At 34.8% G+C, this 24,401-nt stretch overlaps 2 protein-coding genes across 6 annotated transcripts in view; one reads left to right on the forward strand and one right to left on the reverse strand.

Annotated features, from left to right (window-relative positions):
- Positions 1-24,401, reverse strand: part of CDC73 (cell division cycle 73) — a 123,749-nt gene that overhangs the window by 43,701 nt on the left and 55,647 nt on the right. The gene's annotated exons all lie outside the window — the stretch shown is intronic.
- B3GALT2 (beta-1,3-galactosyltransferase 2) lies at positions 16,053-23,507 on the forward strand. Of its 3 annotated transcripts, none has more exons than XM_036084187.2 (3): positions 16,053-16,649; positions 20,482-20,652; positions 21,055-23,507. In XM_036084187.2, the coding sequence occupies exon 3, from the start codon at positions 21,185-21,187 to the stop codon at positions 22,451-22,453; it is 1,269 nt and encodes a 422-aa protein (XP_035940080.1). In that variant the 5' UTR covers positions 16,053-16,649; positions 20,482-20,652; positions 21,055-21,184; the 3' UTR covers positions 22,454-23,507. The 3 variants fall into 3 exon arrangements, with proteins under 3 accessions (XP_035940080.1, XP_035940081.1, XP_035940082.1); XM_036084188.2 differs by having other exon boundaries at positions 20,513-20,652; XM_036084189.2 differs by lacking the exon at positions 20,482-20,652.

A 24,401-nucleotide genomic window follows, 5' to 3' on the forward strand; every position in this document is an offset into this window, starting at 1 on the left:
GTTGCTTTCTTATACACTAACAACGCAACTGTTGAAAGAGAAATTAAAGAAACGATTCCATTTACAATAGCACCAAAAACCATAAGATACCTCGGAATAAACCTAACCAAAGAGGTAAAGGATCTATACTCTAGGAACCACAAAACACTCATGAAAGAAACTGAAGAAGACACAAAAAGATGGAAAAACATTCCGTGCTCATGGATCGGAAGAATAAACGTTGTTAAAATGTCTATGCTACCCAGAGCAATCTATACCTTCAATGCCATCCCGATCAAAATTCCAATGACATTTTTCAAAGTGCTGGAACAAACAATCCTAAAATTTGTATGGAATCAGAAAAGACCCCGAATCGCCAAGGAGATGTTGAAAAAGAAAAACAAAGCTGGGGGCATCACGTTGCCCAATTTCAAGTTATATTACAAAGCAGTGATCACCAAGACAGCATGGTACTGGCACAAAAACAGACATACAGACCAATGGAACAGAATAGAGAACCCAGATATGGACCCTCAACTCTATGGTCAAATAATCTTTGACAAAGCAGGAAAAAACATGCAATGGAAAAAAGACAGTCTCTTCAATAAATGGTGCTGGGAAAATTGGACAGCCACATGCAGAAGAATGAAACTCAATCATTCTCTAACACCATTCACAAAGATAAACTCAAAGTGGATGAAAGACCTCAATGTGAGACAGGAATCCATCAAAATCCTAGAGGGGAACATAGGCAGTAACCTCTTTGACATCGGCCACAGCAACTTCTTTCAAGATACATCTCCAAAAGCTAGTGAAACAAAAGCAAAAATGAACTTTTGGGACTTCATCAAGATAAAAAGCTTCTGCACAGCAAAGGAAATAGTCAACAAAACAAAGAGGTAATCCACAGAATGGGAGAAGATATTTGCAAATGACACTACAGATAAAGGGCTGGTATCCAAAATCTATAAAGAACTTCTCAAACTCAACACCCAAAAAACAAATAATCAAGTCAAAAAGTGGGCAGAAGAGATGAACAGACACTTCTTTGAAGAAGACATACAAATGGCTAACAGGCACATGAAAAAATGTTCATCATCATTAGCCATCAGGGAAATCCAAATCAAAACCACACTGAGATACCACCTTACACCAGTTAGAATGGCCAAAATGGACAGGGAAAGAAACAACAAATGTTGGAGAGGTTGTGGAGAAAGGGGAACCCTCTTACACTGTTGGTGGGAATGCAAGTTGGTACAGCCCCTTTGGAAAACAGTGTGGAGGTTCCTCAAAAATTTACAAATAGAGCTACCCTATGACCCAGCAATTGCACTACTGGGTATTTACCCCAAAGACACAGATGTAGTGAAAAGAAGGGCCATATACACCCCAATGTTCATAGCAGCAACGTCTGCAATAGCCAAACTGTGGAAAGAGCTGAGATGCCCTTCAACAGATGGATAAAGAAGATGTGGTCCATATATACAACGGAATATTACTTAGCCATCAGAAAAGATGAATACCCAACTTTTACATCAACATGGATGGGACTGGAGGAGATTATGCTAAGTGAAATAAGTCAAGCAGAGAAAATCAATTATCATATGGTTTCACTCATTTGTGGAACATAAGGAGTAACATGGAGGCCATTAAGAGAAGGAAGGGAAAAATGGGTGGGGGGAATTGGAGGGAGAGATGAACCATGAGAGACTATGGACCTGAGAAACAAACAGGGTTTTAGAGGGGAGGGGGGAGGGGGGATTGGTTAGCCCGGTGATGGGTATTAAGGAGGGCACGTACTGCATGGAGCACTGGGTGTTATACGAAAACAATGGATCGTGGATCACTACATCAAAAACTAATATGTATTGTATGGTGACTAACATAATAAAATTAAAATAAAATAAAATAAAATAAAATAAACATTACCCATATTACCTAGAAATCCTTATATGTAAACACTGAGTCATGGAATATGACTTAAGTACACACAGAAACAGAAAAAATAAATGAGACAGGAAGAAGAACAAGGAGCACACACATATGCAGGTATCTTTCTGTCTACATTTGACTATAAGGTTAGCTGGATCCAAATCAAAGCCCCCCCCTTTTTTAAATTTTTTATTGTTATGTTAATCACCATACATTACATCATTAGTTTTTGATGTAGTGTTCCATGATTCATTGTTTGTGCGTAACACCCAGTGCTCCATGCAGAACGTGCCCTCTTTAATACCCCCCACCAGGCTAACCCATCCTCCCACCCCCCTCTCCTCTAGAACCCTCAGTTTGTTTTTCAGAGTCCATCGTCTCTCATGGTTCGTCTCCCCCTCCAATTTCCCCCCCCTTCATTCTTCCCCTCCTATCTTTTTTTTTTTTCTTAACATATATTGCTTATTTGTTTCAGAGGTACAGATCTGTGATTCAACAGTCTTGCACAATTCACAGCGCTCACCATAGCACATACCCTCCTCAATGTCTATCACCCGGCCCTCCCATCCCTCCCACCCCACCCCCCACTCCAGCAACCCTCAGTTTGTTTCCTGAGATTAAGAATTCCTCATATCAGTGAGGTCATATGATACATGTCTTTCTCTGATTGACTTATTTCGCTCAGCATAACACCCTCCAGTTCCATCTACGTCGTTGCAAATGGCAAGATCTCATTCCTTTTGATGGCTGCATAATACAAAGTCCCCTTCTTTTAAAAAGAGTAGACGAAGTTCAAAATCACAAGAACACAACAGCACTATGTGCATATTGAGAACTATCAGAACCAAAACTGATTCAGCTGACTACTAAAATATACCTATACTATATGACGAGACTATGGCTCTTATAACATGGGTCAGCAAAAGGTACAAACACATAGAAGTAATATGAAAAAAGGTCTTTTCCATTAGAAATCATAACCCTTAAGTGTTTTTATCTACTTTTCAGTAAACTCAAAACTAGGACCTCTTTAGGGGCGCCTGGGTGGCTCAGTTGGTTAAACGACTGCCTTCGGCTCAGGTCATGATCCCGGAGTCCTGGGATCGAGTCCCACATCAGGCTCCCTGCTCAGCAAGGAGCCTGCTTCTCCCTCTGACCCTCCCCCCTCTCATGTACTCTCTCTCTCTCTCTCATTCTCGCTCTCTCAAATAAATAAATAAATCTTAAAAATAAATAAATAAATAAATAAATAAATAAAAAGAGTAGACGAAGTTCAAAATCACAAGAACACAACAGCACTATGTGCATATTGAGAACTATCAGAACCAAAACTGATTCAGCTGACTACTAAAATATACCTATACTATATGACGAGACTATGGCTCTTATAACATGGGTCAGCAAAAGGTACAAACACATAGAAGTAATATGAAAAAAGGTCTTTTCCATTAGAAATCATAACCCTTAAGTGTTTTTATCTACTTTTGAGTAAACTCAAAACTAGGACCTCTTTAGGGGCGCCTGGGTGGCTCAGTTGGTTAAGCGACTGCCTTCGGCTCAGGTCATGATCCTGGAGTCCTGGGATCGAGTCCCACATCAGGCTCCCTGCTCAGCAGGGAGTCTGCTTCTCCCTCTGACCCTCCCCCCTCTCATGCTCTCTCTATCTCATTCTCTCTCTCAAATAAATAAATAAAATCTTAAAAAAAAAAAAAAAAAAAAAAAAAAAACTAGGACCTCTTTAAATACCAAAAAATGGGTATTTTCTGTTTACAAAGTAAGCTATCATTGCCTGATGACCTTCTCCTACTCCAAATTATCCCTTTTTGGGAATAAGCCTTAGCCCTTGGTCACTGGGAGAGGCATATGTCTTAGGCTACGTCAATCAAGAGTTCTCCCCTGTATGTTTTACTAGCTGGAACTAGCAAGTTACAACTCTAGCTACAAGGCTGCAAGGTAGTAAACCAAAAATTACAGATGATCATATATCTCTTGACTCATGGGGAAAGCCCAATCTGCAGAAGGACAGAATGACACTAGTATGCACAAAAAAGAGGTAAATATAACATCCCCTATAACACCTATCTAGATATAATAGCCTCAAGGCCTATTCTCCCCCTACGTCTTCTTGATTATATGAACCTTTAAAATCCCTCATCTCACGACTCTATGAACTCCCACACACATTTTTACCTCCATTAGTTGAGCAGAGTTACTGTTAGTTGCAACTGGAAGAGGTCTAACTTTGTCTTCTCAGATGTACTAAAAATTGAGTTGCCAAAGTCACTGCAGTATAACTTTGCTTAATTTTGTAGTTACTAAACAAACACAAATAAGTGTAAATGCAAGCATGCATTCACACACTCTCAATCTCTCTCTCTCTCTCTCTCACACACACACACACACACACACACACACAACCTATACAGCTATTAAATTGGAGACTGTGGACTCCTTGAAAGAAAACTGGGAAGAACTTAACTAATCATGTCAGTTTGTGGCCCTTTTAGGACTCCCTAGCCAACACAAAGAGCTAAAAGTTCATTCCACTCCAATCTGTACTATTTTGAAATAAAATTATAGAAGTCCTTGCATAAAGAACCTCAGAAACCATATAATCCGACTCCACCACTCCTTAAAGATGAAAAAACAGAGGTGAGGTTTTTCAAAGGCTACAAAATGGTATATCTGGCATATGATAAGAAAAAGGAGTAAGAATTTGGCAGTAATATGGGGAAGAGACTGACAGTTCCACATTTTTAAAGATACATGGATTGGGGGAAAAATACAATACCCATCTGGGAAAATAAAGTATCAGCAAAAAAAAAAAAAAAAGCCAACTAAAAGAGCTGACAAGTTGTGCTAACTGGAGAGGAAAACTTGCTTTCTCTTGAAAAGTCAGAACAATTACAATTTCCACCGAGACCTGAGGCATTCTAGAAAAGAAATAACTGATAAGAACGGTAGAAGTGATAGAATCATTTTTGTAAAACGTAACAAGGCAAAACAAACTATACTGTTTATAATCCTTACTTATTTTAGCAAATGAGAAAACCTAAAAATCTCCTGGTACCGGGAGAGACAATATTGGTATTTCTGCTTTAAACAAGCAGGAAATAGTACCATTATATATAATATCATAAGAAAAAATATTTGTAACAAGTGTCAGTATGAAAAAGATTATATTTACTTAATTTGGAAAAATGCTTTTTATATGAAACTTCATAAAATACTAAAAATTCTAAATGAAGAAAACATACAGAATATATATGCAGATTTTATAAGTTTATAATCTACCTTTTTGACTACCGTATTTACGACAGCAAAAGTAACGTTTTAAAAATGAAATTCTAATTGTACCCTTACATGCTTTTGCCTTTCTACAGTAACACACTCCCATGAAATGTGGATTTGATATTTAGAATTCCCAAATACCAGGATGCTTTTTTAAAAAGCATCTGAATTTTAAGTACATTGAGTCTTTAAAAAAAAAGTATTTTGGAAAAACTATAAAGAAAAAGAAAACTGCAACTCTGTAGACAAATGACAATGAGGCTGAAAACATACAAGATTTCAAGAGCAAAACACAAATTACAAGCACAATTTATTTTTTTACATTTGCCATAACCCAGAGGCATATGCATATAATGTCTGCCAACACAGAAAATAGCTAACACATTCCTAAAATATAGTATAGTGTATCTATAAAATATATAGATTTAATACCTCTATCAAATCCCTCAATTTGCTATAGAATTCTCTATTTACTTTGTCTGCTTCTCTCAACCAGACTGTAAACTAACTTAGGTCAGGGACTGTCTATTATGTCTCCAATGCCTGTTACATGGTGCCTAATGTATGGCAGGTCCTTAAAAAATTTACATTAACTAATTAAAACAAAAATCCATTTGCCTTAATATTACTGATTCACCACTGTTAAACTGTTTTAATCTGTTAAATAAAAATGGTAAAAATATCATAAAGAATTATTGAGAGACTTAACATTAATTTATTCATTCTATACACATTCATCAAAGCACTGAAAGCCAAATAAGAAACTGGGAATGCATCAGTATGAACAAGAGCAAGGTGGTCCCTGCCTTCATCATGTTTTGTAATTTAATGGAGGATCAGTGAATCAAAGTTTAAAAATTATAAAGAGTTACATATGTGTTTTTAGTTATTTGTAATGTGCATGTAAGTATTTTTTATAAATGTGTATGTGTATGTTCAGCTTAGTGCCCAAAATAAAGAGAAACTAATAATTATTAAACCAACTTCTTTCCATAAAGAAACATTCTCTATAAGAAAAGAACTAGCAAACCAAGTTCAGTAGCATACTAAAAAGATTATACACCATGACCAAGTGGCATTTATTCCTGGAATGCAATGATGGTTCAATATACGAAAATCAATAGAAATCACATTAACAGAATGAAGGGAAAATACATGATCATTTCAACTGATACAGAAAAAGGATCTGACAATTTAACATCCTTTCATGATTTAAAAACAACATCACACACACCTTAACAAACTAGGAATGAAAGGAAACTTTTTCAACATAATAAAAACTAAACATAAAAAACCCACAACAGCTAACATATTCAATGGAGAAAGACTGAAACCTCGTAAGATCAGGAAAAGTATGTCCACTTCCACTACTTTGATTCAACATAGCATCTGAAATTCCAGCCAGGGCAATTAGGCGAGGGGAGAAAAAAAAAAAAGGCACCTGGGCGGTTAAGTAACTCTTGGTTTCAGCTCAGATCATGATCTCCCACTCGTGACATCGAGCCCCACGATGGACTCCACGCTTACTGCTGACTCTGCTTGTCCCTCTCTCTGCCCCTCCCCCTGCTCATGCACACGACACGCACACACGGCTCTCTCTCAAATAAATAAATAATCTTGAAAAAAAAAATAACTCCTTCAACTCAAAACCAAAAAACAAACAACCCAATTCAAAAATGGGTAAAAAACTTAAATAGACATTTCACCAGAGAAACTGACCATTGTCCAGATGGTCCATAAGCACATGAAAATATGCTCAAGCATCACTAATCATTCAGGAAATGTACATCAAAACCACAATGAGATACCACTTCATACCCATTAGGACAGCTATTATCAAACACACAAAAAACAGAAATTAACAAGTATTGACAGGGATGTGGAGAAATCAGAATCTTTGTGCATGGCTGATGGGAATGTAAAATGTGTAGCTGCTATGGAAAACAGTATGGTTGATACCTCAAAAAATTAAACATAGAATTACCTATGATCCAGCAATTCCAACTCTTGGTATATAACCAAAAGAACTGAAAGCAGGGACTCGACCGGGTATTTGTATGCTGATGTGAATACCATTATTCACAATAGCCAAAAGTGAAAACAACCTAAATGTCCACTGACAAACAAATGGATACACAAATTACAGTTTATACATACAATGGAATATCATTCAGCCTTAAAAAAAAGAAATTCTGAATTGTGCTATAACATGGATGAACCTTGAAAACATTACGCTAAATGAAGTAGGCTAGACACAAAAAGACAAATACTGTACGACTGTACTTCTATGAAGTACCTGGGAAGAGTCAAAGTCATAGAAATAGAAAGTAGAATAGTGGTTGCCAGGGGCTGGGAAGAGGGCAACAGGAAACTATTTAATGTGTACAGAGTTTCAGTTTGGAATGATGAAAAAATTCTGAAGATACAGAGTGGTGATGGCTGCACAACGTTATGGATATACTTAATGCCACTGAATTATCACTTAAAACGGTGAATCATATATATATAAACAATAAAAAATCTTTTTTAAAAAGCACAAAATGTGCTTAAAAAAATAAACACAGTCTAATTACAAATGATGGCAGCCTTTTCAAGGGATGTCTACTCACAGAATACCCTATTTCCCCTTTTCAGAGCTGGACCATACCCACAAGGGATAAACTCATGAACAAGCTGACCCAATCATATCTTCTCTTCTTTGGAGTTTTGAAATCCATACTGAGAGATATGCCCAGCAATGTGAGCTACAGTTATCTGTAGCAGGCTGGCTTTAAGGAGGACTAGGTGTACAAAGGACCAGAGAGCTGGTGTAGAGATGCAGAAAAAGTGACAAGTAATCATATGGCACCAGACAGAAACAGAAAAGCTTCCTTGATTCCTGACAGTTTTCCAATGTCTCACTGCGTTTTTTAAAGGCCAATTTATATTTCTCAGTCCTGGGTTCTGCAGAAGATTCCTACACCATTATAATGTATTTCCTTTTCTTCCTTACGCTGACTTGAGCAAGTTTCTGCTACTTGAAATCAAAGGAGCAGAGACTAAAGAAAATATTTTAATCTCAATAAAGATAAAAATCTATTCCTACCCAAATCCACTCATAGAATTAAAACTTTGACCTGAGAATAAATACTTATTTTCTTTATAGTCACAGACAAAACTGGAACACAAGTGCTCATGAATAGCATTAGAAGATATTCACTGATTAAAAATCTAAATACCAGTTTTCCATTTATCATTCTCTAGAATCCTTTCAGAAGGTTAACTATGAAGGTTAATTTTATGTGTTAACTGGGCAATGGAGTACCCAGATAATTTGGTTAAAACATCATTCTGGATGTGTCTGTGAGAAAGTTTCTGGGTAAGATTAACATTTGAATCAACAGACTGAGTAAAGCAAGACTGCCCTCCCCAATGTGGGTGGGCCTCATTGAATCCACTGAAGAAAAGAACAGAATAAAAAGGCACAGTTAAAAAAAAAAAAAAAAAAAAAAGGCACAGTAAAAAAGAATTCACTCCTGCCTGGCTGTTGTCAAGTTGGGACATCAATACTCTCTTGCCTTTGGAGCCCGCCTTAGACTTCAGCTGTACCATCAACTCTCCTGGGTCTCCAGCTTGTTGACTGCAAATCTTGGGACTTTTCAGTTTCCATAATCACATGTGCCAATTCCTCCTTACCCACCCACCCACCCATCCATCCATCCATCCATCCATCCGTCCCTCCCTCCCTTCCTCCCTCCCTCCTATGGGTTGTTTCTCTGGAGAATCCAGACTAAGACAAATATAGCAAGTAAAATTTGGATCAAAAGAGAGGAAAAGAGAGTGAGACAGAATACAAAATCTTTAAAGGAGTATTCGTGCATAATGGGAAAATATCAAAATTCTTTTTTATTTATCTACAGATTAAAAGATTACATCCACATAAATGTAGATGAAATGTTTAATTATAAAACTACATTAGAAACAAACCCACCATAGAAATTGATCTCCTTTAATACCAAAGTCTATAATGCCCACATACCTTTCTGGCACAAATGAGCAATTCTCTTATATGTGTCACTGAGGTTTAATAAAAGCACAATCTTTCTCATTTAAATCTGGCAGGATTTTTTTTATAGTGACAGAGGGCCAGGGGTAAGGGATCATTTGTGTACCTTATGGGTCCATGGACTAAAAATAAAAACACTGATGTATCCAGAGGCAGTGTAAATCAGTGCAAAAAAACTTGATTTAGAAGTCTTGAACCCCAGGTTCTAGCTTTGGCTCGGACTTATTAAAGAGTGGAGCTCTGAGAAAAATCACAACCTCTCAGGGTCTTGATTATCTTGCCTCCAAAATGAGACAACTAGATTTTTAGATGATTAGAAAGGTCTAATTCTGCCCTAAAAGTCCATTATTATAATGTAAATAATACCCTGTCACTAGGAACAATGCCATTGCAGTACAACCTCCAATGTCCAACTAACTAAGTTTAAGGACATAATTCAGTATGGTTTCTTCAAAGATGGTATAGCCATATAAATTTGCTCTTCTGTTTCACTGAATAAAAACATAATATTCTCCCATCCATCTCCCTCTATCAAAGGGTACATGGTTGGAATTAGCTAAATTTGATTGTTCTGAGAATCACAGAATTATAGGTACTGGCAATAGAGGAAGAACAGAAAATAACAATCTTGTAAGCTTTAAAAGAAAACATTCAATGTTTTACCATTTAATATAATTCAATAAATTGAGGAAGCTAAAATAAACACAGACCTGTATATATTTAACTATTTGACCGCCCTTACCCCCAACACACACAGAGTCAAATGAAATATTCTGGAACATTATAAATATTAATCAATATAAAATCTGTGAAAAGTTACAAAGGAAATACAGAAAAAAACTCAAATTCAACTACGAGGATATAGAAAAGAAACAAACTCAATATGTTAGTAAGTAATCGGGAAAATGATAAAAGAAAATGGAGAGTACAACAAAAATATAAAAATTTTCATTTTTAAAATTTTGGTTCACTAAAACTCAACAACTGTGTTATCCCCGAGACATCGTGTTATTTATTTGAAGGGAATAAAAATACTTGAAAAGCATGAAAATTAAGAATAAAATGTAATGCAAACCAACTACAATTGTGAAGACAAAAGTATCAAAAGAGTGAAACTGAGTGACACCATAATGAATTACAGAAACAATTTGAAATTGAAGGGAAAAAAAATAAGTATGTAACATTTTCTTCCAGTTATTTTGTTATCTATATAATGATCTATGTATCCTGTCTATCAATTTCTTGAATAAAAGGAACCTAATGACAAAAGCTCATATCCCTCTGTAGCTTGCATATAAAAAATGTTCAATGTATTTGTTGAATATAAGTGAATCCCTTAGGCATCCTCTTAAGAAGTTGGGGAAGGGGAAGAAAATCAAACCCTAAAGTCAAACATTACCCATTCCTAATCCTATAACCTTTGCCTGCCTCTTTTCTGCTTTGCAAAGTTTCTTTATACTTAAGTTCCTATTTCCAATGAGATCATAAATAATCATTCTAAAGAGAGTTCCTATGAATTTAGAATCAAGTATATTTATGCTCCCAGCTCTTCTCAAAAAAGCCCTTTGGGGAAAACATTCTATTTACTTACTTCCAACTTTTTCCTTTCTTTCCTTATCTATTAAAGCTATTAAATAAAAAGCATTTTCTGATACTAATAATTTATATGTGAAAATGCTTCTTTGTAAAGTTTTAGCAGAGTTTTAAGTTTCAACCCATTATATCTACCTGAATTTATAAATTGTTTTGTTATACTTTGTAATTAATTAACAGTGTTTAAATTTTTAAATACTATCAATGTGTTGAGGAGTAGGGAGTAAGGTGCCTGAGAACTTATTCAAAGATACTGACCTAGTGGGCTTCACACCCTTATCAAACTCAGTAATGTCTTCTGTGTGTAAGAAATATTTTACATTGACCCCTTTTAACAATCTGAAATGAAATGCAAAGGTAACATAAGCAACCTATGTATGTAATTTTTTTAAAGGAAATCAATATCCTAACAAATACAAGAATGAAATTTTAAAAGAAATCTACGGGGCGCCTGAGTGGCTCAGTCGTTAAGCGTCTGCCTTCGGCTCGGGTCGCGATCCCAGGGTCCTGGGATTGAGCCCCACATCTGGGCTCTCTGCTCAGCGGGAAGCCTGCTTCTCCCTCTCCCACTCCCCCTGCTTGTGTTCACTCTCTCGCTGCTCTCTCTCTCTCTGTCAAAATAAATCTTTAAAAAAAAAAAAAAAAAAAAACTACGATAAACACAAGTATTTCAATATTAACCTCAGAAATGATTATACCAGAAGACATAATGAAGTAATCGAAAGCTAGTACCTATTCATAAAATCACAGTGAATGTAACAATTACAAATGTCCACAGACTGGTATACTCTCTATTGGTAAGCCAATTACTACAAACATGACTGCCACAGGCAACAGGATTTTTCAAAATGGCGAACTACTGGCCAAGTTCAGAACAAAGTTGAGTACAATCTTCTTCAATATACATTGTGGTTATATACCTAGGAAAATTCAGTGCATGTTAAAACTTTACAAAATATACTTGGTATTCTAATTAGGTTCATTTAAAATTGCCCCACCCACTATAGACCTCCTTCCCTGGCCTCACTCACTAAATGCCCTTCAATTATTTTGTCAACAAAAAATACCCTCATAAACTTCTAGAACACCTCCTAGAAAATAACATTTCCCCCACTGAGAACCAAAGCTCTCAACAAGAGTATCCCCTGTGTGACAAATAACAAATGAAAGAGTCTAGTTGATTTATGCTACACTGAAACAGCTACAATCCTAAGAAACTGAAGAACATACAAGCATAATACAAACTACTGCTGATTTTTAATGCTTATATTTTCCCTTAGGATCATTAATAGTTTGTATGAATTAAAACTGGTAAGGGTGTTGAAAATTAGTTCTGAAAGAGACACTTAAATTTAGCTCTGCTTTCATGTCAAAAGAAATTCTTAAAACAGTGTGAGTATCTGCTGCACAAGTTGGTGAAAACTGAAGAAGAAAAATAAGGCAGGCAAACACTGACACTTGTGGTCATTCTGAGATTGCTAATTTGAAATCAGGCTAATGCCTGCTTTGTAAATTCAAGGAAAGGTAGAAACTGGTTCATAAATCACCTACTGATTTCAAAGGAAAACTGTAAACTCTTAATGAACACACAGTAATTTTTCTTCAAAAAGAGAAAACTACTTACTAATATTAAACAGCCAAAAATGTGCTATTTGTCCATATATTTATATATTGAAAAAGATTTCATCTGATTTTAAGTCAAAAGATATAAACTCTAAGCAAACATTACTCTATGCAAAACTGCTGACTGATCTCAATTAAAACTAAGGCTGGTCTCTAAATAACTATGTCAAATGGTATTTTTCAGAGTACTATGGTGGAAATAACACCTGATCCAAAACATTAAGATTTTTCTCCAGCACTGGAAAAAATAACTAGTTCTTTAGGTGAGCACTGGCTGAAATAAAAATGGCTTGCATTTAGGGGCCAATTACTCATATTAAAGCACCAACAGGAATGAAGACCAATGTAGGGAAAACCAGATTCATGTCTCCTCTTCTCAAATTATTCAAGGATATTTGCTCATTCTCAGTGAATTGCCTGCCATGGTTGAAGTGTTATCTCCTACACCCTTTTCTCCCTCATTCTTTTTACCAAGGACATTTAGTTGAATTTATATAGGTAGTAAATTCCATGAAATAACTTATCTTTATTATTAGTGAGCAAATCTAAACCTGATTCATCATGTTATAATGACTCAGAAACTACTAGCCAAATGAATAAAGTAATTATTACTTCTGTACTCAACAGAAACTAAGAATTAGGTGGCTATTCAAAACCTGTCTTTAAATTCTGCCTCCCTGAGGGCTATTGTATGCAGACATGCCCAGGAAAATCCTAAAACCAACCTGGACAGTTCTGGCCAAAATACAGAGTGATAGCCTATTTTGCCCATCAGAGATGTGTTATAAGATTAAAAAGCAGACCTATACAAGTAAAAATTACAAGACATTTATAACTATAAAACTTAACAAAGCAGCTGCCAGCTTCCTGAGTCTGACAAAGAAATCTGTCACATTTACTGAGAAAGTTTAACCATAGAATTCAGATGTTAAAAGAAACTAGACTAAAGGAAGAACTTCTACAAGCTTGCCTGTCGTAAGATTTTTACAGTTTCTCTTGGCTGGAAACATGCAGGTTGCTAGAAAAAGTCACTAAAGGAACTTTAATCTGGTGTCTGCTCTGTTTTTCTGTACTTTATGTACAGTTCTTAGCCAGCTTAATTTAAATTTAAGAAACCAATGGCACATGTACCTAAAAGTTTAAATTCTGATTAAGTAGACAGGCACCTTTTCACCAGTTTCTAGGAGTCTCTTTTGCTGTATTAACCCTTATCCCCTAGCAAGCATAGTTGAGACAACAGTCCACTGGAAATTCAGGGGCTCAAACCAATACTGGGGGAACTATTAACCAGCAGGTTATCTGACGGAGCTCTCTTAATCAAGATCTTTAATAAATCCAGTGGGACACCAAAAGAGTCAAATCAAAGGAACTAGCAAAAAAAATAGTTTTATCCTTCCTAGAGAAAGGGTAGGGAAGGTGTCTAAACCATCTCTGTCCCCCTAACATTTAATAAACTGTGCGTACCTACAAATACTGGCACACGGTAGTTGACCAATTTGTATTTGTTTGACAAGTGAATAAAGTGAAAATATAAACATCCATTTATAATTCTATGAATGAATTCTGGGTATGCTGTGCCAGTCCTATAAAAGAATTCCCACTGGGGCACCTGGGTGGCTCAGTCGGTTAAGCGGCTGCCTTCGGCTCAGGTCATGATCTCAGGGTCCTGGGATGGAGCCCTGCATCGGGCTCCATGCTCAGCGGGAAGTCTGCTTCTCCCTCTCCCACTCCCCCTACTTGTGTTCCCTCTCTTGATGTCTCTCTGTCAAATAAATAAAATCTTAAAAAAAAAAAAAAGTGGAAAAAAAAAGAGAATTTCCACAATTTCTCCAGCAGTGTTACCTAGTATAATGGTTAAGAACAGAGCATAAAGACTTAGATAATCTTGCTTTGGTTCCTAGCCTGCTTCTCTTATCACCAGTTAGCTGATATCTGGGATAATTATTTACAACTCTAAGCACTGGTTCCTCATCTTTAAAATGGGTATGATAATAAAACTATTATTATGAGAGAAAAAAGTCATTTAACTACAGCTTAGGTAGGCTTAGCATGCAATCTGATTTTGGGTAAATAATAGTCACTGTTGCTGGCTGCAATAATCAAATCCTACGTAAGGAATTACTGATAAATACTGATCTCCTAAAATCCACCTCTACTTCTGTAAAATACGTTATTTTATGTAAGCACTTTAGCATTACTCTGCTACCTACCTTTAATATTAAAAAAAGCAATGAGCATGAAGTATGAGTAGACATAGAGACTAAGTAAAAACTGGCTTCCAATTTTCTCCTTCACACTTAACTAGGAAAAGCCAAAGCTCTAGACCTTGGGTTTCCCATTTATAAAACTCTTAATATTCCTTCTAACATTTCTGGGAAAGTCACATAAACTCCTTAAAAAAAAAAAATCACAGATTCCTCCAAGTACAAAAAGTATTTTATCAGCTACACTAAAAAACACGAGGACAAAAAAATTTAAAGTATTAGAGAAAATGTAAACCTGTATTTGAAGTAACAGATTTAATTAGGGAAGACAGGTGGGATAAAGCGTATATATGACTACAAATTCATAGCTTAAGTTCTAAAACGATACATTTTTAGGAGTTAATGTCCCTGAACTCTCATAGGAAAAACTGATAATTCAGGCTATTAAGGGGGAGGAAAAAAAAAAAAAAAAAGGCAATGCTCCAGTATTCTGCAGAAAAAAAGCAAGGTGCCCAGGAGACTAACCATACAAAGAAATATTTCAGAATATCTAGTGCTTACTGAAAAATGTGCTTGGAGGCAAGTTAGTAAACAATCCTGAAATATTAGGACAAGTAAATATGATTAGTAAAACCTTATTCACCAAGAAGATCCTGTACAAGTAGCTATATCCACTATATCATTTTGTTGAATTCTAACATACATGTTAATTTTAAAGAAAAGGAAAAATAAAAAATAAATGCTGACATTAAAAGGTGATTAAAAATAAAGTTTTGCTGCCTTCAAGAACATCAGAAACCACATTAAGAGCAAAAAAGAAGTGAGCTGTATCCTATCAGGTGTCATTAAGTAATCCACTCCAGCTGATTTATAAACTCCAGAAAATTGGGGGTGGGGGGTATTTAAGTTATAGATAAAAAAATAAATGGACTGAGTCTTATCTAGATACTAGTAAAATTGGAGCAATTTGAGAAAATAAACTTCAAAGGAAGGAGTGCACTGAAGGGGTTAAATTGTACCAAGTTACATATAAAAGCTTATTGCTTAGGTCCCCTAAAATCATGTAAGAAACATGAAAGCCAACATCTAACACTGAAACATTTAGAAAGCCTGTGCTTAAGCATAAAGTAAAAAAAAAAAAAAAAAAAAAAAAGAAAAGAAAAGAAGGAAAAAATAAAATTAAAACCATTTCATAATCATCCTGTTTTCATATTATGCACTCATCACTACACTTACACTGAATATATATAATTTATCACACAGAAGCAAAATCTCTAAGCTTCACCCTACCTTAGGTTTTTAGTCAAAATGAATGCAAACAATCACGTGGGATTCAGCCAAGCAGTGACGTTAAATTCTGCTCTGTCAGAGAGAGCATCTGTCAAGCCCACATTTAAACTGCTGCCTGCCTGTGCAGCAGCTGAGGAACCGTGGATTTCATATTATAGACTAAAACCCCAGTAAAACTGCTCAAAATCCTTCCTGCAGCTGCCAGGCAACAGCAAAAGAGAGTTAAATCCTATTCTATTCCAATACAATCGAAGCACTACATTCTCGCTTTGGCTGCTTTACATTGCAGCTCAGTGTTATTACTAGAAATATGGATACTGAGAAGAGAATACAGCACTGCATTGTCCGGCCAGGAAAACAGCAGATGTAAAAAGCTTCAATGCATCAACTGTCGGCAAGAGTCAACAGTGCTCCAATAGAGCGGACAACTACGGCTCTTTTGTTTAAAGAACGAGAAAGAAAGTGAAAGAAAGGAAAAATCTCAGATGACTAGGACCCATATGAACAAGAAGGGTAACTCGAAGACAAGCAGACAGATGGACACTTTGGATACTGTGAAAAGCAATCGCAGGAGGCAGACTATTGGGGGATGTGCGCATGTTCGATAGCATCTTTTTTGCTGAAGTGATGGCGTGCCAAAAGTATTTTCAGTGGGCATAATCCTCTCCACATAAATGGCCTGACCAAGGAAGGTATGTCGATATCTTGTGTGTAATATTCATTTAAATGTCTGTTACCTTTTCATAGCCCCGGAGGCACTAATATCTGATAAACAAGTTCATCCAGTTCACCGTCCTTGAAACTATGAAAGGGTTTCTAGATATATGATTTTAAAATCTGTCATTGTTAAAGCTGTCTTTGCTTTATTCAAGTAAATATGTAGCTTGAAGTAATTATGGATTATGGATGTATAAAAGAGAGAAAAGGCAAATAATAACAAGATGTGCTTAGAGGATTCTCTGAGAAATTAAACTTAAAAAGAAAAAAACTGTAGCCCTCTAAAGAAAACACAGCAAGCCTCTATCAAAATAGGTCAAAATGAATTCTTATCTAGTAAATTAAAGTGATCTCTTAAAAGCGGCTATCAAAAGAGACAATGCAGTGAAATTATATTAAATAGTATCAAAGATGATCTTAATATTAAGAGCTTTTTTCAAAGTCCTTTTAAAACAAATTAATATATAACAGCTTTTACTAACGAAATCTTCCCTCCAAGATCCATCTCCCCAAATAAGGATAACAAACACAAACTAAGAGAGTATCAACAAATATTATTACAGAGCTATAAGAATACTAAAAGGAAAGCATTTGCATAGGATCACATAAGGCGGCATGTTATTACAGTGTCCATGAATACAACTTTAAACAAAGAAATATCAATAGTTGCTAAAAATTCCCCTACTTGAAAAAGTGAGCTTTCATTTTAAGCAACTGACAGATTCCAAATAATCAAATACAAGATTGTTCTTGGTGATAATTTTTAAAGTGAAATTCAAAACAGAGTATGAAAATAATCTAATATAAAAATATTCATGTACAGCAATACAAGGACAAAAAATTAAATATAAATGTAGCTACTGCGCTTCTAGGCTATATTAATATGTACTAACAAACTACCATCATGGTATGTGTGTGCCTGTTAGAAATAAATCTAATAAACTATTTAAACAACCATCACAGTTAGAACAGCAACTCATGGCTCAGGAACTCAAATTCAAAAATTTTTTACAGTTCTATACACAGATCCTGACATTTGCTCAATCTCACAACACAACTCAATAACCTATTATTTAATAATCACAAAAGGCAAACATTTTAAAGGCACATGTAAGCATTCCATTCTAAAATTAAAATTCTAAACAAGTTTATCAGACCCTATTATCATCACATCTCAACATCAACTCTCACTGCCAATACCATGAATTTTTGTTCCACTATAGAATGAAATCAGATGGTATTACATAAAAAAATATAGTTGTGAAAAATCTCAGGTCTCTTAGATCCTTTTCTCTCAGTGTTAACAGCACCAATTAAACATTTTTATAAGCTAGATATCTAAAAAGCACAGAATTTTTTTTTTATTCAAGCACCAGTAAAATCTAGGACTGTTCAACACACTAAAGATATCAACACTTTTAAAAGCCAAATGATAAAAACTGTGTGTGAGAGAGAACGAGTATGTGAGAAGTAACTGAACATTTCACAGTTAACAATCTCTCCATGAACTTCAATTCATAAGATGTAAATACACATTAGTAACTTGAAAATATTATCAGAAAAAAACCCTAAGAGCTATATCAAACGTATTTCTATGCTGAAAATGTAAAAGTGCAAAACTATTTAGATTGCCACAATATTTTAACTTTCTTGTCATGTTCCCACTTTTTAAAAATTAAAACACAACAGGCAGTAACTGGAGAATAATTTTAACATTTAATAAAAGGAAGAACAGTTACTTTAATTTTACTTTCTTTTTAACAGAAAAATTATGATGAATACCTGAGAAACTTCTAATAAAGAAATGTTTAAAGCTAGACACATGCACTTCATTTATCAATGGGAGATTACCAACTGAGTATATATGAATTTAAAGCCTGGGAAGTTTAATATTTACAAACATACAAATGTCATGAATTTAAATTAAGATGCATCTCCATCACCTAGTGCTACAAAGTCATATAGGACCATAAACTATGTATTTATGCTAGATTACAATATATAATAATATGCTGTTTTCTCTAACATGGAAATACTTTAGAGATATCATTTCAGGTATACTGCTTTCATAAAATATCACAATTTATTACTATGATATTTACCTTCATTCATTTCTTCAGTTGTCTATTCAAAAATCTGATCTTATATTTACTGTTTCTTAAACCATCAAATTTACACTTTTAAAAGACATAAATGATGGGACTTCAACCAGATACCAAGCATATATCAACAAAAAGGTGACATATTTAACTTAGTTTTAGAATGTTTAAAATAGATGACCAAATAAATTTAAAAAGCAACTTTTGTTTCTTTTAAATTTATACACATAACCCTTATATCTACTGGCTTCTTTATGGCGTGGAAGAATCGTTACTATTTATCAAATATTTCATGTGAAAATAAAAGCTTAGAAAGAGTTTCCTGGTCTAAACAGAATGGCCAATTATTTACAAATACAGGAGGGAAAAAAAAAAGTGAGTTTCTAAATCAGAACTCTCAGCTTATTTTCAGTTTAGTTCACAGCAGAACTATTTTGCTGGTACGGTGAACAGCCTTGGTCTTTACTATAGTAATGTGAAATTAAAGATTATGTAAATACACTCTAATAAATAGCAAACTAGGTTCTATGTTTTTAAAACCCCGAACTTAAAAAAAAAATCACTGTTTGTATCTCACACAATGATTGAACAATATTTTACATTTGAGAACCATAACTTCTAAAAGTACTACATAATTTCAGATACCAAAATTATCAAAAGCTGGCGCCTTTACTATTATACTTTGGAAATTTGTTCAAATTCCCACCTACTTGCTCCTCCTAGTGGCTGCTGCTAGAATAGTACTTTCATTCATATATGTCTAACCCTTTCAATCAGTATTTTCAAAGTACTTCATACTATATATGTGAATTTTCCTGTAATTATTCAATTATATGAGAACTTCCATGTAAATACCATTTCCCCAAGATAATTAAGTTTCATGTCAAGGCTAAGCAAATTTGGTATTAAGCATGAATCTCTTAATATCATACAAAACATAGATATATATGCACAGATTTTTAAATAAACGCTACATTAAATTTAATTGACTAGTTTTCTTTTGTGTAAGAAATAATTTTCATTAAAAAATTGAAAAAATTAAAATTAGTTATCAGTCCCCTTCTCAAGTTTTTTCTCTTTAAATAGAAATCAAGTTACAGCTCCTTTTACCCACCTCTACCCTCACATCTTGATCCAGAAAAACAAAGAACTGAAAAACATGAACAAATTTGTGCTATGTACTGAAAAATCTTGTTCAAAGATAACACCACCAGTTTTTAATATGTAGCATCATGAACCTCCCATACCGACATCTCATAATCTTTTTAAAAATCTAGGGTTCTAACTATCATGCTGCCAGATGTCCTAAAAATGTAACAAATTTTCTGCACACAAATGTAGAACACAGCAAAATTCAAGAACCTTTCAAAATGCATTTTGTAAAATTTAAAATTTTAAACAGCTGGATATGATAGTACCTAGTGCCTATATTTTGTAAGAAATCTGAAAGGACTGTTCAAAGTAGTTCTTTGTTTAATTCTAACACGGAGACTCAACTGAGATACGTGATAAGTGCTCTGCCAAGGCCAAAGATAATTGCTATATTTTCAAAATGAATCTTAAGTCTAAGTAAGGACAATGATCTCCTGAATACCTCATCTTTGAAGTGGAAGGTTAAAATCAGAAAGTATTTGAAAATGTTCGTCTTTTATTACTGTCTTAAAATCCTGTACTGAAGTTACTGGACCCTGAAAATTAATTTTGACAGGTGCATCTTCTCATTGACTTTCTCAACACAGTAGGGGCCAATGGAAACATGCCAAGCAGTGTACTGTGACTAACAGAACTCTGCCATAATCAACCTTGCACCGTCTGTCCCACAACTGATACATGACCATTTTACAAAAAAGGCCGCTGACTGTGCACCATAACACCAATGGTATGTCAAATCAATTTTAATTAATGCCAATAAATTTTCCATCTGCTCTCAGGCCTTCTTACATGGCCTCTCTCAGGAATCTAGTAACATTCTTCTCTTCTACATGCATACAACTTCTAAATCTTTAACTCATGTCAAAAGTACAAATGACCAGAGCTACCTAGACAATGAAATAACTGGAAGAAAATTAATCCATCACTTCTCTCTTTGAAGTGTTCATCCTGTTCTCAGTGATGTTATGTTACCAAGGGTAAACAAATTATAAACTCATTCCTCGGTTATCATATTTTCACAACTTAAAAAATTCCTATTTGCCCTAATATTATTAACATCCAAAGTCTCTTTTCAGGCAGTTCTGTAAATATTTAGCATTTTATAAATTTTTATGTTTCATCTTTATAGAATGACTGCATGGGAGACAACGTGGCTGATTTAAAAAATGATTACCAAAGAATAGTACCGCGATTTGGGAGAAGGAAACATTTTCAGCCATCAGTAGTTATCTCGTATCCCGTTACTGGATATTTACAACATGCTTCAGTGGAGGAGAAGACACTGCTGCTTTGCAAAGATGAGCTGGAATGCCAAGAGGTCTCTGTTCCGTACCCATCTTATTGGTGTACTTTCTCTAGTGTTTCTGTTTGCTATGTTTTTATTTTTCAATCATCATGACTGGCTGCCAGGCAGAGCTGGATTTAAAGAAAACCCCGTGACATATACTTTCCGAGGATTTCGTTCTACAAAAAGTGAGACAAACCACAGCTCTCTCCGGAACATTTGGAAAGAAACAGTCCCTCAAACTCTGAGGCCTCAAACAGCAACTAACTCCAATAACACAGACCTGTCGCCACAAGGAGTTACAGGGCTGGAGAACACCCTTAGTGCCAATGGAAGTATTTACAATGAAAAAGGTATCGGACATCCAAATTCTTACCATTTCAGATATATTATCAATGAACCTGAAAAATGCCAGGAGAAAAGCCCTTTTTTAATACTGCTAATAGCTGCAGAACCTGGACAAGTAGAAGCTAGAAGAGCTATTCGGCAAACGTGGGGCAATGAAAGTCTAGCACCTGGTATCCAAATCACACGAATTTTTTTGTTGGGCGTAAATATTAAGTTAAATGGCTACCTTCAACGTGCAATACTGGAAGAAAGCAGACAATATCATGATATAATTCAACAGGAATATTTAGATACATACTACAATTTGACAATTAAAACACTTATGGGCATGAACTGGGTTGCAACATACTGTCCACATATTCCATATGTTATGAAAACTGACAGTGACATGTTTGTCAACACTGAATATTTAATACATAAGTTACTGAAGCCAGACCTGCCTCCCAGACATAACTATTTTACTGGTTACCTAATGAGAGGATATGCACCCAATCGGAACAAAGATAGCAAGTGGTACATGCCACCAGACCTCTACCCAAGTGAACGCTACCCTGTCTTTTGTTCTGGGACTGGTTATGTTTTTTCTGGAGATCTGGCAGAGAAGATATTTAAAGTTTCTTTAAGTATCCGTCGTTTGCACTTAGAAGATGTATATGTAGGGATCTGTCTTGCCAAGCTGAGAATTGATCCTGTGCCCCCTCCCAATGAGTTTGTGTTCAATCACTGGCGAGTTTCTTACTCGAGCTGTAAATACAGCCACCTAATTACCTCTCATCAGTTCCAGCCTAGTGAACTGATAAAATACTGGAACCATTTACAACAAAATAAGCACAATGCTTGTGCCAACGCAGCAAAAGAAAAGGCAGGCAGGTATCGCCACCGTAAATTACACTAGAGCAGACAATTTCTTTTTCAAATGTGCAATCTGTAAAATATTGCTAAAAGCATGTATAGTTAAAACTGATTACATCCATAGGACAAGTTTTAGTTAAAACTCATCACATAAAGGAATTCAAAAATTATTTTTTTAATTTCTGAAGGTAATTAAAAATACAACATTATGTAACAAAAAGGTATCCCAAAAGAATCTATTAAAAAAAAACTGTATAAGGGGATTCTGTGTATTAACATGCAATAACAAGCATGCATACATCAATGGTTCAAGGCTTATGTTAGGGGCCAATAAGATGTACTTGCATATATCTTCCACATAAATTTTAATTTAAGAAATGGAGACAGTCAAAAGAGCCTTCATTTTAGAATCAGTTTTTCATTTTAACATATAATTAAATGTAAATAAAACATTACTGTCAATCTTAAGGAAACTTTGTAATTGTGCAAAGGACAAATTTTCTGACCTGACTATTCTAGGGTTCTGAAACTATATTCCATGCAATAAGATTTAGTTGAATTAGTCCATAAACACATTTATAAAGTTCAGCTGTTTCATCAGTGCAATTCTCACCTAAGTATTTACCTTTTAAAAACAACTGGGATATTCATTTTCTTATATTAGTACATATATCGGGGGAAATTATTTTGACATGATGTGATAAAATGTGAAAAATCAATGTGTCTCAGGCTCAAGTTTTTATAAGAAAAAAAAGTAAATGTTTCAAAATAGTTTGTTTCCTCGTTGGTGTTAAGGGCCAAGCTAGTATTTCAATGAGTTACTAGATCAGTTACTGCACTCTTAAGGAGTACTACCACTTAACTTCAAGGATATCTGTAAAAATATATCACATTCCTCTAACGGAAGCAAAAGTAATTACAGGCAAAAAGAGAAATGTACTGTTGAAAAAAGATACAGGATAAAGAGTGCAGCAGCAGTTTCATTCAATACATTTTTAAGATGCATGTCTGCCAAACTGCAACATATGGGAAGTTTATTTCCTGACAGCAGGTGTACTCATGCCAATACTTAATCATTTTATGGCACCTATTTCTTTCTCAGAGTGCCAAGTTTACAAACCTGCAGTTTTTAATTTGGTAGATGACAACTATTCTGCGTCACCAATTTCAAACCTTTTTTGGGAGGGATGGGGGAAAGTCATAAATGTTTGATGAACACTTGATTCTAGGATGACAATGTATACAATGCACTTTTACCAAGTTTTTAATAAAAAAAAAAGGTAAACAAAAAAATCTTTACTGAGTGTTAGAGTACAAATATTTTCACAGTAATTTTGTTTGGCTCCATTACAAATTTTAAAATCAAGAAATAGTAACCTGCTAAGTTTAAGTGTTTTTATTTCATAAAAGTATGTAAAACTTAATCTAATGAAGATATTATTTATCCTAATTCTAATGACAACCATTTTTATCCTTGATTCTATTCTGAAGAGAAATTGTACCAAAACAGAATTCTTATAATTGTTAAAGTTCAGAATCACAGAAACTAAGTACTTATTTAGTATGATGAATTCTATTTATATTGAATTTATCTCCCATTTTCAGTTTAGTAATCTAAGTATTCTAGAATACATAGAGTAATTTTGAAAGCCAAGCTATATAACACCCCCAGCTCTTGGTTAAGTTCATTTTTCACTTAATTTATTCTATATGATTATAAAAAGACTAAAATTACTAAATGCCAGTTATTAAATAATCACACATAAGAGGATAATACCAAATTAGATAAGGCTGATGAGAGATAAAAGTAATTCTTCCTTCAATGTAGAGTAATTCATTTACACTTAAGAAGTTAGAAAAAAAAGGAGGGGGGTTTATGTGTGTACAGGTATGCACCCAGAAACATAATCCAAGCACTACCTGCCTAAATTATTATTACAGTGTAGGATATTTAAAAGATAGTATTTTCCTTCTGGAAAAATTCAAGTTTA

Source organism: Halichoerus grypus, chromosome 7 (assembly GCF_964656455.1).
Source record: "Halichoerus grypus chromosome 7, mHalGry1.hap1.1, whole genome shotgun sequence".
Classification (NCBI taxonomy): Eukaryota; Metazoa; Chordata; class Mammalia; order Carnivora; family Phocidae; genus Halichoerus; species Halichoerus grypus.

What these genes read in the sequence shown, in the direction of transcription:
- B3GALT2 (XM_036084187.2), top strand. Translation starts at nt 21,185, where the DNA reads ATGCTTCAGTGGAGGAGAAGACACTGCTGCTTTGCAAAGATGAGCTGG.